This window comes from Syngnathus floridae, chromosome 9 (assembly GCF_059516105.1).
Source record: "Syngnathus floridae isolate MCC-2025c chromosome 9, RoL_Sflo_1.0, whole genome shotgun sequence".
Lineage (NCBI taxonomy): Eukaryota > Metazoa > Chordata > Actinopteri > Syngnathiformes > Syngnathidae > Syngnathus > Syngnathus floridae.
The window spans coordinates 5,331,883-5,349,734 of record NC_142421.1 but is presented as its reverse complement, the minus strand read 5'-3'; the positions used below and the strand labels follow the sequence as shown (position 1 = coordinate 5,349,734).

The 17,852-nt window shown below is 39.8% G+C and overlaps 1 protein-coding gene and 1 long non-coding RNA gene across 2 annotated transcripts in view; both read right to left on the bottom strand.

The window, feature by feature from the left end:
• The window catches only part of LOC148393087 (uncharacterized), a 38,600-nt gene extending 33,064 nt beyond the window's left edge, over window positions 1–5,536 (bottom strand). Inside the window, exon 1 of the long non-coding RNA XR_015860482.1 lies at window positions 5,417–5,536. This is a non-coding gene — a long non-coding RNA (uncharacterized LOC148393087). The remainder of the gene's footprint in view (window positions 1–5,416) is intronic.
• A 1,662-nt stretch (window positions 5,537–7,198) lies between these two features.
• On the bottom strand, window positions 7,199–17,320 carry rab11fip2 (RAB11 family interacting protein 2 (class I)). Its single transcript, XM_088385375.1, has 6 exons — window positions 17,148–17,320; window positions 15,778–16,298; window positions 13,468–13,856; window positions 12,885–13,236; window positions 12,265–12,337; window positions 7,199–10,767 (listed from the first exon to the last, which is right to left on the bottom strand). The coding sequence occupies exons 2-6, from the start codon at window positions 16,128–16,130 to the stop codon at window positions 10,543–10,545; spliced, it is 1,392 nt and encodes a 463-aa protein (XP_088241501.1). The 5' UTR covers window positions 16,131–16,298; window positions 17,148–17,320; the 3' UTR covers window positions 7,199–10,542.
• Window positions 17,321–17,852: the final 532 nt, after the last annotated feature.

Sequence of the window (17,852 nt, the reverse complement as noted above, 5' to 3'; positions counted from 1 at the left end):
CCAATCACAGCTAAGCAGTTTTCTGAAGCTGAGCCGTGGTTGGTTGTGACTTGAACAACTGTGATGTCATTATCAGTCGACAGCAAGGAGCAAAATAGCCGCCCCATGCGATGAAAATAGGTGGATTTGACCTGTTTAATTCATATTCCATAAACAAAAAATTATTCGGAATACTGTGTTTCGACTAGTTGGGCTGCACAGAACGTTTTGTTACAAAAAACGTTTGGGGGTTGACTTCCCCTTTAATATAATTTCTACTGCAACACAGTCTTTATTTGTGTCACATTTAGGCTCTAATATTCTCGGGGAGAATGAATATATTTGTTGACTAACAGCATGGATAAAACCCTTAAATATTCAACATTTTTTAATCTGGTTTAATATTTCCACCCGTTTTATGCAAATTGCAGTCTATTAGCATAATCCCATTTGAGAATACATCCTTTTAAAGTGAAAGATTATAACCTATTTTTTAAACACATAAATCAAACCTCATATTGAAATGGTAATGTTTTAAAGTCTCCGTGCTGCGCGGGAGAGAAGTGCATTTCATTAGTGACACGACACGAAGATACAAGTCGAAGCTAAAAACCCTCATGGAGAAACCTTGCAAATGAGAATCATGCAGTTAAAAAAAAAAAGTCTTTTTTTGCAGTTATTTTTGTGGTGTTTTGATGAACACGTGGCCCGTACACATCTTAAGTGCTTCCGACGGTATCATGTTTTCAGTTAGCGATGCAAAGAGGAGCGAGAGAGGGTAAGACATTACATCCCGGCATTAAAGTGGAAACGAGGCCTGTAAAAGCTTCATGGAGATATCGAAGGGGATAAAGATTTGAGAAAGGGCCATTATGCTGCTGAAGTGGTTAGGTGGGGGCTTCTATCTCTCTCTCTCTGTCCCTCTTTATGTCTTTCTTGAACTTGTAAGGAGTTCAGCAGGTTTGAACCTGCAGTCCAGACAGGCCTGTGGAATGCGACTGCGGCCACTCAAGCCCGTCTGACCTGCCACCGTAGCGGCTCCATTTCACTGTGCTTACCTAGCTACTCACTTACAATGGGACTTCAACTTTATCTCCCCTTGTAACACAACATTAACTGCCAAAGAGCTGGAAATGTATTATCAGGCCGCCCCAAAGCTTGGATTGCTTCCCTTATAAATAAGATCATTATACCAGCGGTAATCCCATTAAATAGATCATTTTGCAAATATCTCAATCCAATTAATAGTGTTTTTTTTCCAGGGTGTGTAGCAAACATTGTTTTGTAGAACGATGACATGCTGTGACTCCACTTGAAACTCACTTTCTTTGCCGCAACCGTATTAGGAAATCGAAAGTGGCCCTGAATCATTCTTCCAATTATTATTTTGGGGTTTCAACGATGTCGAAAAATGAATCGAGTTTAAATTTGTATTGCAATGTAGTAAAATGCCATTTTTACACTACGAAGGCCAAAATCTGGAAAAAAGACTTAAAAAAAATCTGTTGTTGATCTTTTTTCCATCCATTATCCGAATCGCTTATTCTTAGAAGGGTTGCGGGCACGCTGGAGCCTATCCTAGCTGATTTTGGGCAGGAGGCGGGGTTCACCCTCAATCGGTTGCCAGCCAATCACAGAGCACAAATAGATGAATAAGCATCCACACTCACAATCACACCTAAGGACAATTTAAAGTAGATTATTTCTCAAAATTGTTCAGCCATATAATTTAATCTATGAAAGTACTGTAACGCTTTTAGCTGTACAAATTAAATCGTAAGGTTTGGCAGACTACGGTATTTAGATGGAAATGTGTTGTTTCAGAAAATTCTAGTTCAGAAAATTGTTTCTTTACAAAAAGTCTGGCTGGAACATCCTTATGATGCCCTCTTATAAAAATCCCTGGCTGGATTTGGCCACATAAGTATTGAAATAATTGCCAGATGGTTTGAGAAATTAACCAATTTTGGAGTTAATCCAAACGAGTTTTCTAAATCATTACCATAACTCATCAGTGAAAGTGTCCTCTGTGTGCACTCCAACTTTAAAATGTGTGTCACTGCATTGACCACATCACGATTATCAGTCATATATTCAGAAAACTAAAAAAAAATGCCTTGCACAAACAACTCAACAGTAAAAAAAAAGGGATTTAAATCTGAGCTAATTCCTCTCGTGTGCAAAAACACAATTAAGAGCAACAATATTCGAGCCAACGTTAAGGAAAACACTGTTGTGGTTAAAGATATTAAAAGAGAGTGCTTATTTTATACTGGTTCCTTTTTTGACACTTTGAAGCAAAAATGTGTAATGTCCATCTCAATAATTTGTCTTTCGCTAATAAAACGAAAGAAAGTGCGAACAGAGAAAGAGATGTCGAGATTGAGGTCGGCCGCCCTCCCTTGCGAGGTCAAACCCGAGGGGTTAATACCTGGTGTCTGACACTGCACATAAACTCTGCTGAGCTCATCACACTAATTAAACAGACACACATCCTCTCGGAGCTCCGATGGCCAATGGCTGCCAGCTAAAAAAGCACTCCATTCATGAAGGCCGAGCTCGAGAAATGCTACCTGCAGTTCTTCGGTTTGATTAATACCAAGAACAATGGTGCTCTTGTGGCACACCGAGCGCTCTCCACTTGGTTCTGCTTCGCCGCTTGGGGAGACGGGACTCAAACGCTCCCAAGTCCAACGACTCGTCTGCGACCGCTGCTTCCTCGGATCTGGCTAAGCTAGTCTGAATGACGTTTTCCCGAGACAAACGACTTTTGCAGTGGATTTTTATTAATGTTCTTAATAAATTGAATCATACAGTGATTCCTACCCTTGGGTAAGAGGCCTAACAGACATCCACAAATTAGCTCCAAGGGATGAAGACATCAGGTCCATGAGAGTGACAGCATAATATTATGTGTGTCAAAACTTAGGCCACATAATTAATTGCAGCACTCGTTGAGCTTTACCAACACTTTGCCAATATTCAGTGCTTCAGTTTTATCAAAACAAGGAGACAAATTGCGCCACCTGCGTAAGTCTCCAAAGCTTGACAACTCATCTCGCTTGCAAATTGTAAGCGTTTTAGCCTTCGACAAAGATGTCTCGCTAGCCAAGTCAAGACGTGATGGGTCTTCACGCAGCTACGTGATACTTTCAAAACAGTGGATGGCGTCAATAATAATGGAGGCAGGAAAAAGAGCATGCAAATTCCTGACGATGACAGGCCATACGGCCGAGAGCAGCGTGTCACTCAAACGCGACGAGCTGTCTGGAGAAGTGCAACACAATTATCTGCGGTGAACATACGTTTGAAAAATAAATCCAGCTGGCTCAAAGCCAAGCTGGGTAGTTTATAGAAGGATTGACTTATGTGGAATATTTCCTCATTGATTTTTTTTGTCTAGTCAGTAGATTAATAAAATGTCTTTTTTTTAAATTACGTATATACAAGATTATTATTATTAGACGACGCAAATAATACTTAACTATTGACATTTTCAAAATAAAACATATAAAAAATAAGAAGTCTGCCACATGTCCACTTTGAAACAATGGGCTCATGGAAAAAAGGGCGACAAAAGTATAGTTTGCGCAATCCCACAAGTGTTTTCACTTATTCTGAGTGATTAGCCCGGATTGAAGATGGGACGCGTGGGGTCACGGGACACGCATCAATAAGAATGATAAATGCATCAGGAGACCCACGTCGTCAAATGCTGCAAAGGTGAGCGCCGAGGAAGCAGCGGACACTAATCATCCAAAATAAGTCAACTCCCAGAACGATCGAGAAAAGCTTTACAAGCATTTACAGACATTATTAGCTGAGCTACAAACAAAAGACAATTGTACAGTGTACACACAGTTAAAAAAGTCAAGCATAGTACTTTAGTGGTGGCATGAAAAACGTTTTCGCTTATATTTACAAGCACATATATAGTTTTTGGTGCCACTTGGTTAATTTAAGTCTTCAAAATAGCATGGTGTGATTTAAAAAAAAAACTAAAAGTAATCAATTTAGTATATTACTCGTCTGATTTGAAAACTAGTTATTTGTTAGTTTGTTTTGTAGCTTTTACTGTATATAATATGGGGTGCTCATACATTTATTTGGGTTGACAGTCATGATGGCCCTCCGAAAGAAGCTATGACTACAATGCGGCCCGCAAAAAAAACGAGTTTGACACCCCTGACGTAGATAATAAATCCCGAAAAAAAAAAACATAAATAATATCTCAATTCAAGTTAGCAGCTGTAGTGCCCAATAATAATTTCTGTTAGAAGACCAACCTGTGATGTTTTGGCAGTGTCACCATAAAGTGTCTATGGTGCACCAGAGAATGCAGCTGTGGAAAGGAGCACCCCCAAAGCTGCCACTCAAAGACATTGGCACACTTTACTTGATCACAGCCCAAACACGTGAATTCTCCACTCAAGCCTGGGCTTGTTTAGTTGCTGGCACATAAAGGCGTCACTTCCATGGATGCCAGCTGAGCTAAAGGGCACACGTAAGGTACACAATAACGTGCACCCATGCCCTCACCTTGTCTACCTTGGCACTTTCCGAGCTTGGTGGAAAAATTGTCCCATTCCAAACGGCAAGTCAAGGGCCAGACAACATATTCATACATCTTAATTAGTAATAATGATGCCCGTTTGGTGCCAACTGTCTGATGCCAGTGGTTGTGTTGACTAGACTCCCTTTTCTGTTTACCTGCCACTTTCATGAAATTTGTTTGAAAAAAAAAATAGGCCAAGGGATATTGTAGTTGGGTAGAATACAGATGAGCCGGTTTCTGACACACAACCCGAGTTTGTTTGGATTTATCCTTTTTCAGAAAATAATCTAAATAGCTGTCCAAATGATTCATTTTAGCCATCATAAAAATATTTTTTTCTGCACAGATTTTTCTAAATAACATTTGTAACTGTCATGATAATATTTTTAAAAAGGTATTTTTGGTGGTCATAGAAAGATGAGTGTTTATGCTCGGAAGGTGACTTTTTTTCATCTTTGCCATGCACTTATAGCGGTTTTAGTTGAATCTCAAAAAGGTCCAGCAGGTGACTTAATATGAGCACAAATATAATCACTATAACTTGAGAAAATTACGATGCTAAGTGTAATATGTAAATTGATTGAGATTTTTGTTAGTATAATTTTAGGACGTAGACACAATTTGTTCGCTTTAGGAAGGCTCAATCAATTAAGTGACAGGTCAGATCTGGCCCCTGGTTTTGAGTTTGACGCCTATGTCATAGATCATTTTTTTAAAAAAAGGCTTGCCACAACATGATGGAGGTCTATGTTATTCAAGGCCATGTAGTTTATATGCAAACATGTTTAGATCTGTCCTGAGCCATTTGAGCACCTCACAAGCAAACGCACTTTATAGAGGTAATGAAAACAAGTTGCATGGAGTTTTTTTTTTTCTTCTTACCGTGAAATAGGCTACAGACTTCATGACGGTTGGATTTATGGCCTGGTAATTCCCCCTCTGGAGTAATTTGGCTGGTACATCTGCAGCTTAGCAGCATTCCAGCAGGGCTCCTCTGTGCTGTGAAGTCAGGAGATGACTGATTGATTGATTGTATTACTCTAGTTTTAGCATGGCTTGAGCAAGCTATTGCAGTAAAGTTTTACTGGGATCTATCCACTGCAAAGTAAACTGTACTTCACGTAAGCAACCTGTGTGATGCTGTTAGCCTGCTTGATGACCACGAATTAAAGTTTGCAGGAAAAAAAACATACTAGCAAAAATGAAACACCTTAACCCCCAAAAATTGGTACTGCTACTTTCACAGCAAACTTAGTTTTCTGTAGTAATCAGTGCCCTTTTAAGTTATAATATATATATATATATAAAACTACTGGATAATTTTGATAATTTTCTACAGTATTGTATGTACATACCTTAATAAATTAATGTATTATTTTCTTAACTGCTAATTTTAAGTGTGCTGAACAATAACTTAAAAGTTATTGATTTAAAAAAAAAAGGAAATTTAAATTCACAATATTATATAGATATTTTTGGGGTAATCATCACCGTATTGAACATTCTAATTACATGGCCCTCCCTCAACAACCAATCAATTAAAAGATTTTTGGAAAGTATTTTTGTATTGACCCTTACGCCGTCGCCATTCGATGGAGGTACCCTTTGTGATCTAAATGAGTCAAGGGGGGCCAGTATTTGGTGTTGACACATTGTGTCTTTCCACTAGTTGTCATCTGTCTTTGTTCACTTGATACCAGACGCGTGGCAGCTATCAAAGAGACAATACCTTCAACACAATAGCTAACATTAGGATCGACAGCACGTTTGACACCTGATTTATCCCAAACACCAGCTGAGCTTTTTAGATGGGGCTAACTATGCAACAAAAGAGTCCCGCTTTGGAGAACAGGGTGGAGTCCACGTTGGGGAGTTGAAGGGGGTTAACCTTGACATCTGGCCCTCGGTCCATCCAACAAATTCAGGGCGGCTGGCCATAAGAGTCTGCTTTTCTCTTGAAACACCTCATCCATCTGCTGAATTTCTCCGCAAACAGGTTTCTCCATGACTGCCTGAGACCATCCCATCCCATCCCATCCACAGACGCGTGCATGGTGACACTGATCCCCCCACGATGACGCCCATCCATATTTAAAAGGCGTGCACATTCGGGCTCTCCTTTATCCACAGAATCTTACTTAACATTTATGGGATATTTACTCAAATTACAGCAATATGATATAAAGCACATAAGGTTCGAATTTAGGATGGCACTCAGGTGACACGTGCCAGCGTTGCACAAGCTGCCACGTTTGTAATCGGAGCCGATGATGTATGTCTAAAGACGACAATGAGCTTGCCAATTAGTGGATGAATACAACAGGCGATACCTAAATAAAGCCCAATTACAAACGTATTTGTGTTCGGTGGCTTCCAAGGCAGATGACTTGAAAATTTAATCATGACTCATGTTAAGTGAATCAGCTGTGTGAGCACGGCTTCAAATATAGTTGGCCGATTATATTCAATATACAAAGTAACGAAATAAAGAGCTGCTTAAGGTAGATGAAAACAAAACTCGGCATAATTAAGAATGGATCATTTTTTAAATTACTATTAGAATAAATTTTTGAGAGGATAAGGACTCTCCATAACGTTTTGTAATTCACTGTAAAATAAAAATGCACACATTTCATGCTAACAAAAATAACAAGAGAAAGTGAGTCAGAAGTATTTAGTGCGACTTTATTGAAAAGGACAATACAATCTTGCGTGTGCCTTTCAAAACATCCAGAGTACTTTTGGAATTTAATTACAGCAGTAGTAATAGTGTTGCTTTCAATGATTTTTATTTAATTATAAAGTACAAGTATTCTTTTGAAGGAGACGATTGGCACTTGACATACAGTCAGCATTTCTCAATGACCCTACTTTTGCCCAAAGCTCAAAAAAAAACAAAAACAATTGTGTTCTTAAATCCCCTTGCCCCCCCCCAAAAAAAATCAATACAACCTTGTTTCCAAACATGCTGGTTTAAAAACCTCAAACTGGCCACTGAAGGCAAATATTAATGTAATATGTCAGTTTACTACAACTCCAACCTTTCAGGAAGGTCAACTTTACACGCTGTACAAGCAGTTGTGTTTAATAAGACAAATTGAAATTAAACTTTACCAGTTATACAAGAAGGCAGAGGGATGATTTTTCTTTCTTTTTTTTGGGGGGGGGGGACCAAGGACATATTTAGGAGTTGCTCAAAGTTATACAATCTGTTTAAAACTGCGTCGAACAGTGCGGGAAAAAAAAAAATTCTCACCACTAGTTGTGCATCAGCTTCATCCAAACTTAATCAACCAAGAAGAATTCTACACATTAATCAGACATGGCGATGTGTAAAATAGTAGCGGATTTTATAGGAAACATCACCTCGGAGCATATTTAGTGTTTTGCATATTCAAAAAGCCGCACTGAGTTGGATGGAAAATATTATGCAAAGAGGCTGCTAAGAAGAAATATAGTAATGATAGTCACCCCCTTTCAGTGTGGAGCTAGAAAATGATTTCAAAATGCTCTTCATTTTAGATTTACGTACAGCCGTTTGACATCTACCAAAGGACCAAATTATATTACAGCATAAAGCAAATGTTGCAATCAAGCTAAAAGGCAAAAAAAAAAAAGAAAATGAATTCATTTCAACACAATTGCTTTCTTTCATGTGAACTAAATCCCCTTCAGGGTCCAAATGTCTTCAATGTTTAATGTATCTCATCTTTAGTATTCATATTTCATCATTTGAATAGAGCAGATAGCTGCTGCGTGCCTTCACTTTGCAGGCACCTGGTGGGAATAAACATAAATTACATGTTGTCTATCACATGGAAGGAATCTATTAGGCTTGTAGGATCATCTTTAGTCATAAACATGCCTGAGCTGTAAAATAATTTGAATTCCTGAGAATGAATTTTATATCGCAGTGTGAAAATTACGTTGAATGAAAAATAGGTGGCGGATTTACTACAATTAGAAATCCACAGTGAATGCATTTTTAGATATTTTAAAGCACAACAAAATGAACTATAAATCAGCTAAATAAAGGGGTGTGACATTACAACGATTGAATACAATAGGAATATTACAAGCGCGGAGGTAAGGTCCATTTCAACTTGCTAACTACGCGTACACGCTTAAAGCAGTTAAGTAGGAACGAGTGTGTAACAAGAGGTCAAACTAGAGCATATATTAGAAGGCAATCAGTGAGGGGATTTTCCTAAATGGAAATTATCTACATTTTAAGTACAGTATACATGCTAAAATGGGCTATTGGTTAACTCGTACATGCAGATTGCCACCATTATACCGCAATTGTGTAAAAAAAAAAAAAATAATAATATTTCTTTGGAACTAGGCATGGGCCGATTGTACCTGTTTGATGGTTTACCGTGATTTTAAATAGTCAAGATATCAATTTTCATTAAAAAATTATGATTGGTTGCTAGCAGCTAAGCACAGAGGGGAGGGGCGAGTTGTAACAGGGAGAGGATTCCATATTTTTTAAAATAAAATAAATTGGGTTCCATGTTCAAATCTTTTTCGAGGTGTAATTTTAATACGCTAATACTGTAATGTTTTTCTCCATACCATCAGAAAGGAAAATCATCCCATGCCTATTTGGAACTAGAAAATAATTGAAAGGCAACATTGTTGATCTTCTACATATGACACAACTGAAATACATTCACTAATAAAAGAGTTTGGCTTTCTGTCCGAAACCAAATACATTCAGGTAAAAATAACGACTTCAAATGGCAGCAGAAAATTAGATTGCTTGCCACAACAAACACAATCTCACCTGTGAATTTGGTATCATATATATAGCAAAGTTGGAACACCTCCAGCAGGAATGAGAAGGAGAATCGAATTGTCAAATGTAACTTTGGCTTTTGCCGATACAACACATGCTTCAATACCGCGGCTACTTCCACGATAAACCTAAAAATGAGTGCATACGCCTTTTTTGTAGCTTTTCCGCACACAAAATATCTGCTGAGGTCATCATTTTGCTCTGATTAGAATCAGCAGTCTCATTTAAATTGAATTTGAAGAAAATGCAGTGTCAAATGAGTTTATGCCTACAAATTTGGTGCTTACTGACTTTGGAGGGAAGACATTATGATATTGATTGCGTTTGGAGGATACACAAAGAAACGGGCCGGCGATAGAATACATAGCCTACATACAAAAAAAAAAAAACGATTTCAACAGATTAGGATTACACATAGTTGTACAAATCCATAATACAAACCGTTTTGTACCAGTGTAAGACCAAAGAAGTCATTTGGATGCAGTAGCAATCTGACATAAAGTACTTAACAAATACATTAGTATTCAAATGTAACAGAGTTTCGCGATCATCAATCGTACTTTTGATTGTAAAGGATATGAGTAGAAAATAAAAACATTCCCCAACATCATTCAAAGGTGAGACAGAATGACATTATGGAATTCCATTCCAGCATAACATCCAGCAAAATGCTTAAATTAGGATTATTGCACTTCAAAAGATCATTTCCAGTTCAAAGATTTCACCCTTAAATGATAGTCTTCACAATTACAACAAAAATACACGCAATTGAGGATTAAGAATGTAGACTTTGTTCATTGATAAGCAAGAGAGGATAGCAAATGTGAGGACACAGCTCTGACTAAACGGTAGCAGGCTTAAGATGTGTGCTCGAGTGTAAACGCAAGTGTTACAAACGGTTTCATTACAATCGCTTTTTAATTCCGCAGCTTCTAGTAAACATAATTCGGGCTTCGGATAGAAGCTAAGTGTGCGACAGAAAGCCGTTGCCTCACCAGTGCAAAAATGAAACGGAAAACAGAAGTGAGTCACTGCATTTTGATTTAAATGCACCCAAATGAGTCATTTGGTTGACGTACCGAAAAATGCACAGTATTGGTCACGTTTAACAGATGGAGATATGTAATTGGACTTAATGAAAAAAAAATTGTGTTCTATTCTATCTACTGCCCCACGGGTTTTCATTGTCGTCAATTGTCAGCACTTTTTACTTCTTATTTAGTTTACCTGCCCTTTTCTTAGGCTCGTAAGGTGTCCGCAGTATGCTTGGTGTTTCCTCCATGACACGTACCAGCAGGTTATCTATGTAGTCCTCCAACTCCCTGATGTGGGCGTCTTTCTTCTTCACCACTTCTTTCTGCTTGATGAGTTCCTGTACCACTTCCTCAAAGGACAAGTTTCGATAGGGTGCCGCATTCCGCTGCATCGCATCCTGGCCACGGAAAACAGATCATAAAAAGTTCTTTCATCCAAACGTGACATTCATACTGCAGAGTACAATTTTGGTCCGAACAATTTCAAGTCGTCATAGGATACTGGCGAATCAGCGGTTTTATTTTTGGGGTCACCAAAGGGGACTTGTTTTCAAGACCTAGACAACGTCAAAATGGACTGTAGAAGACTCTTGATTTGAAATATACTTTCGGTGACGGCAGTCCTGGAACTTTTCCGACACAAACTAAGCCGTACGAGGACCAGCATCATGGTCCTGTTTTGGGAACTCTTGTATGAGAACAGGAGCCGCAATCGTTTTTTTTAATGAGGGAGCATTTTATCGCCGTAATGCAGGTCATCCTCCCCCAAATCGATAACGCCGCAAAGGCTCGAGTCTGTTTAACATACCGGAGTTATCATCCCGTACTCCCATGCCTCAGCAGTCAAAGACGGCTGCAGAGTCAAGACAATGCCGAATGGCTCCCAATTGGACTATTTGCCAGGTGTCTTATCGCTTCATGAGCACAAAGGCTACTTAGGAGAAGAAGGACACAGGCCAGAATCAAAAGTCTCAAAGATTTTTTTTTGAAAATTGCATCAAATTAAAAGATACCAACCTCGGGCTTATTTGAGACAAAAAAAGGGAAACCAGACCAACATAGCGAATAGAGGTTGGGTGTCGTGAGCTTGTTGTTTTCGTCCAACGAAAGGAACTTCAGCAGCTGTTAGTAAAGGTCTAGATTTGACCGTGAACCGGCGAAGTAACGCCGACCGTTTCCCATACGATGGGTAGTTGAGAAGATAAGGCGTACATTTGCCATACTCCAGTTGTGTCATTACCGTTTCTAATGAGCTCAGCTTTGAGAATTTAAAAGCTTCATCCTTTGAAATGTGTGTGTTATCCCCCCCCCGCCCCCCCGCCACCCGTGCATGTGGTTAATTAAGGCCTTGAAGAGGAGGAAATGGGAGCTGGCGTTTCTTGCAGCCAGTGCGCCATGTGCAGAGGGCACATGTGTGGATAATGACAGACCTCAACACTCGCCGAGAAAGGTGACGAAAGCCATTATCGGCATCCTCGTTCTCATTTAGGCGTCCCTTTCTCTTCCTAAATTGCATGCGTAGTCGAACAAACATTTGAAAGTTTCCAACAATAGAGACATTAAATAAGAAGTATTGTGGACATATTCGAAAAAAAGTCATGTATTGCCGTGCCGCTCACACGATTGAACTTGTGAATATTTCACTTTAAAGTACTTCATATTCAGGGAAGGCACGATATGAGTGTGCAGCTGCTAATTAGTCGAATAGCACATCTGAATTTTTAGAGGCCGCGGGGATCAATGTCACCAGCTGCCGCGTCAAATGAGACTCGTTCTCCATTACGAAAGTGTCAAAATTGTACAAGTCCGTTCTTGTGTTTTCGGCTGACGGCAAAGTGACAACATGCGATCGAATTGCAAGAGGAATTGTGATTTTTGACGTGTTGTTGTCTCACGTTTTTCATGGCGTGGCTCTCCCTGCTCCCTTGGCCCAGGGTAAGGTCTTCGTTTCCGGTCGACCTTTTGTCACTGTATAGCAAATCAAACAAAAGGACAGGTCAGTAAAATCCGATTGTTGTGCTTTAACATTAAACGACAACTGCAATATGTGAAATGCATTTAATTATGCATCGCTCCGATATATTAATGCGCTAAATTACGAGTGACCAATGAGCTACTTGATGATAAAGCCTGCATTTAAGATGATGGACCTATAAAGATAAGCGGTTAATTGAGTGGTCTATCACTCTAAAGGATCTCATTATGTTATGCTCAGAGGGCTCTGTTATCAAGCCAAAGCTCTCTAAAGAGCTTCTAATGACACCTTCCCTTCAGATGAAGCACGATGTGGTCTCGGTGTTCCTCAACTCTCGATGGAAGCCGAGAAAAGACATAACATGGACCGGTGGAAACAAAAACACTTGAGTCCATGAGAGAAGATTTCTGAGGCTAATGAGAATACTGTAAACATCCTGTAGATTGGACGCTGTCAACCTGTCTCATGGTCATGGGAAAGAAAGATCTCCAGTTCATAAAAAAAAAAAAACATGGCACTGTATCAAACATGATCAAGTACCTTGCTTTGTAGTTGCCGAAAGGGTTAGCGGGTACTTGCGAGTCGCCACCAAAAGGGTTCGGGGATCGCAGGTCTCCAGAACTGCCCGTACTGCCCGAGCGACCCCCGTTGCTGGTCTTGCGACCATCCTTCTTTCCAGTCATGCGTTCCAGCAGGCTGATCTTCTCCTTTTTCTCTTTGGACTTGTCCCACAGCTGCCCTTGCTCTGCCTCGAATGGGTTGCGGTTGCGTGGGAGCGTGGCATACTTTTGTGGCAGGTTGTCACTGATATCAGTAAAAGGGTCACTGTGTGCCTCGTTGTCTTGGAGGCCTGGTACCTCACTCTGGGAACGCCTGTGAGGACCAGCTGTACCTGGAACCAAGAAGTAAGGTCATTGCATATTTAGAGGCCTTTAGAGATTGCAGACATGGACAAAATGGATGGTACCACTTTGTTAAGATAGATCAAATTCATGGAAATTCTATTCATGTAATTTGGCCATCCCTAATATTTGATTTATCTGGATAAATAATTGGGCATAAAATTCCCCGAGTGGAGTGTGACCTCTATAAATTCAAACATTTGCTACTCCAATCTACTCACCAGTTTCTTCAATGGAATTCATTGAGTCCAGTTTGGGTCGAAAGTGGGTCCCAATGAGATCTGACATGGAGTGGGCCGCAGAGAGTTTCTGGGCACCAGAGAGTAGCGACCTCTTCGGCTTGCTTTCAGGCTGGGCTCGTGCTTGCGAATGATAGTTAGGATCCAAGTCGCATGCGGCAGAGCGAGGTAGTATGGCTGAAGACGTGTCACTGTCGTGTTTGCGACCTTTCATTTTCACCTTGAGTTTAGAAAAAGGCGAGCGGGGCTTCTCTTTCATGGAGAGGTCAAACATACTGGCGGTCATATTATTCCGCATGAACTGGATGCTGACTTGGATGCGTCCTCGCTCCTTGAGCTTCTTTGATGGCTTGGACTGCAAGGTATACCAGCTAAAATGAAAATGGAGAAAGCTTAGCATATTCAATGGGGACATTTTATGAAAAAAGAAAAATGATGACAGGATTTATCTATGTTTATGATCCATTTAAGCAGAACTCAAGATACAAGGTTAATTTGAGCATACTAATCCAAAATCTTGACATCAATTCAGAGGCTCAAATGCTTTGATTTCTGGAGAACATGTCATTCAAGAAGACCAACATTATTCATTCTAAAACATAATATAAGAAATAAGATGTTGTTGAATAGGAGTATTTCAGGCTTCCTTTGGTGCGCCTATTCATTTAACCTCCCTGCGTTTTCAACTGGAAGCAATGGGATTTGTGCATTGAAAATAAAAGTGGCATTTGCACAAATCTGCCCTTTGTTCACAACCGCAAAGGGAAGCAACTGGGGCATTGAATCGCAGGGTGACCGGCCATTTCATGCATTGCTAATCTGTGTTAGAAGGAGCGTAAGAAAGGACAATCCAGGAAGCTGCTATTTATAAAACATGTACTGTACATCCCTAACCTTTAGCCATCAATCAACAACACAGCACCCGAAGATAAAAAGGAAAGAACTGAAAAATCTAATCGGAAATCACCAAGAAATAATTGTCATTATTCACAGTATTTTATTTTTTTTGTGAGACGGTAGAATCTGGTAATGGAAGCAATTGATTCAAAGCGCTGATGAGTGCTATTCTAAACCATGAAGCTCGTGGACTTGGTAGCCCGAGTCCATTTCCCAGGCTGCACGCCACGCTCAGTCAGATCAGCAGCCACAGCATGCCGCTGCTCCAGGGCCGGCCGGCCGGGACTGCGGCTCGAGTGTGTCTCAAGGCCAAGATAAACCTCCCTGTGCTTGGAACCGCAATCCACCAGCTTGGCCCCTGGACCGCTGGGAAACTCCTTACAATCAACAAACACAGGTGGGCTGCCTGCTCAGATATCGAGACAGTCTTTCCTCCCCGATAGGTCAGTTCAAAAACATCGCAAATGAACCGCGGCGGCGAAATGTGGTCATCGTATCCGGGGCCCTGGTGTCATTGTCAGATTTGCCTGCGGTGTGGGAATAGGTCAACAAGGGTCACATCTATTAGCAACACTCGGCCTAAAAAGGGCCACAATCTTGACGTGAATCAACTCAGGCACAAAGGGGGGGTGGGGGGCTCCCAGTTTCGCACTGATTATAACATATTGCAATTCTCTAAACTGATACGCAGGGAGGAAGTGCTAATGTATTTCCATGTTGGAGAGCTAATTAACACCAGATCCAATTTAATTGATCTGTTCCTGTTTCCTTAATGCAGGGTTAGGCAAAACCACGTATGTATGTCATCAGGGGCAAATCAACCTAATCTTGTAGTTTATTTTGCAATTATTACGCGGTTATTCTTCGGGTTTTTGGAAAAGCAAGATTTTTTTTTTTTGTCTGCAACCGGCGTTTCATTAGTCTTTCATCAGTCAGTGGAAATAAAAATGGAAGCCAAGAAAGCTTTTTTTTTTTGAGATTCCTTCCACGTTCCAAAAATATACCCTGTTAGGTTCATTGAAGACTCTAAATTGCCTCCTGGCTAAAGGCAGCTAGGATAGGTTGCAGCTCACCCATGACCCAGATGATGGATGGTTGTCTAATATAACATGTTCAGCCAGCTCCACTAGTTTTGAACTAGCCATTTAGTGCTATTCATTTGAAGAATTTCACAAAAAAAGTAATAAATATTAAACTATTTCGTTTCTTTGCTGACAGTCCAGAAGATTCATATTACACGTTTCAGCAGATTATCTTTTCACTTTAATAGTTAAAACATTTGTACAGAATCGGTTGTGAGGGACGTTCACACGTGCAATAATAATGAGATATTAGTGAATTACAGATTTACAGCAGCATCAAATGTTACATTGCTCCTACTAAGACAGTACTTACTCAGTTTTATGCCGCTGCTTGTTGTCAAAGACTTCGTTGAGGTTGATGGACCTCTGACCCAGGAACTTGTCCAGCCCGACCAAGGACCGATGCATAACAATGAAGCATAGCTGATAGATTTCTGGGTTGCCATCTAAAAGTAACCCAGGCAGCTCAAAGGAAGCTTCTTCTCTCCAGACAGGGTTTAGTGTCTTCTCTGCCACTGATGTGGAGTACTTTTCTTTGCCCAGCTGGATGATAGTGTATGCATCATTGGTGCCATTTTTGCCCTTTGGCTGTAAACCAGAAGCTTGAAGAACCGTGGCTTGGACATGAGTTGGAAACCACTTTTGAGACTGCTCACCCAGTGACATTGTCTGTACTGCTTTTCAATAGTCGTATTATAAAAATAAGTGTGTCATGTGAAAAAAAATATTTAGCAATGAGTTATTCATGTTATTGTTACAACCCTAAAGTCATAGAAAACAAAGCCGTATTTCATAAGGCCAAAAACCCAGAAATCCAAGCCACTGCTGAGTCATCTGCAGGGGGAAGGGGAAAAAAAAAAAATCAAAGATCAACACAGAAAAAGAGAAATACAATTCTTAACAGTATCACTGCAGGTAACATGGGATTACTGTACGACTCTTAAATTCCACTTTATAACTGAGTAATGTATGTATATACACAAAAAAAAATGTTCAGTAATACAAGATATTAAAATATTTCAGGTTTGCTTCATTCGGTGCGGGATGAGAGGCGAATTTTTTTTTTCACCATAACACCCCTCTGTGTATTTGGCAATTCCTAAACAACATTGGAGTAATTTCCCTACACACTAGGGCTGGGTGATTATGGGGGGAAAAAAAGATAAATATTGGAATGTTGCAAATATAAATATGAAACATGATTCAGTTTTAACTGTCAAAGAACATACATATGAGGTTAACATAATTGCATCATCATTATAGCGTATTTACCACAACATGATGACGACATCCTGAGATGCATCATGGTGTGTCCTGTCAGCAAACTGTGATGCAGCAGGTTTAAAGGCATGGCATTGTTTAATTTTACTAAAATGGTTGTATTTGCAGAGCATTTAGTTTGTCAAAACTATTCTACCAATTAAGAAGATTACATTGTTATTACCATAACACAAGGTGTGCTGGCCATGAAATGAACCGAATGACTCGTAATAACTGAATAATAACAAGTATGTTAACCAAACAATTAATGCCATTTGATGTATTAACGCTAGCAATTAATAGAAGCTAACAGCGATTTCAGATTTTCCATTGTTTTAATCAAACAAGCTAAATCACATTAGCTACAAAAGGCTAACTGCTGTGCTAAGAGTTCTAGAGATTCTATAGATCAGTGATTCTTACCTCGGAGTTATAAATAGCGATCTTTCAATGCAACATTTTCGGGCTCCATTAATGCAGGTTTTTGTTCTTTTTCACGGCAAATGACTGCACGATAATCTTAGTTGAAGCTGCAGTTGTTGTTCTATGCTGACAACTGCTGTCGATGCAAGCTTCACTTCCTTGTGTGACGTCACTTCCCCTCCAAGCCGGCAAAAATGGAGGAAGTACAAGATAATAAAAGAGACGACTGCTGCGATAAAGCCCACGCCCATAACAAATATTAATTTTGTATGCGGAAACAAAGACAGCAAATAATAACTTATTATTTCCTGCTTTGATGAATGAGTCATTCTGCAACAAGCCTAGATTCACTCTTTCGACGTTTGAACAATTGCGCAAGATCAACTTAAAAACAGTGATTTAAACAACCGGAAATTAATTTGGAGAAAACAAAATTTTCCCCCTCCTGGGTTTTGTTTGAGATCAACTTCTGTTTTTACCTGAATTCTTTTTTTTTAGCAAGTAAAAGTGTAATTTTGCCATTTCCGTCTATAAGTGTGAGTTCATGTGAACACATGAGTGTGTGACATGCTGTGTGTACTTTACTTGAGAGCAAAATCATACAAACATCTTAAGTGCTTATGTCTCCTGAGTGGGACATGGAGGCAGAGATAAGAGGTTCCCTTGAATGAGCACAGATGTGATTGTCAGCCCACTTGACAAGTG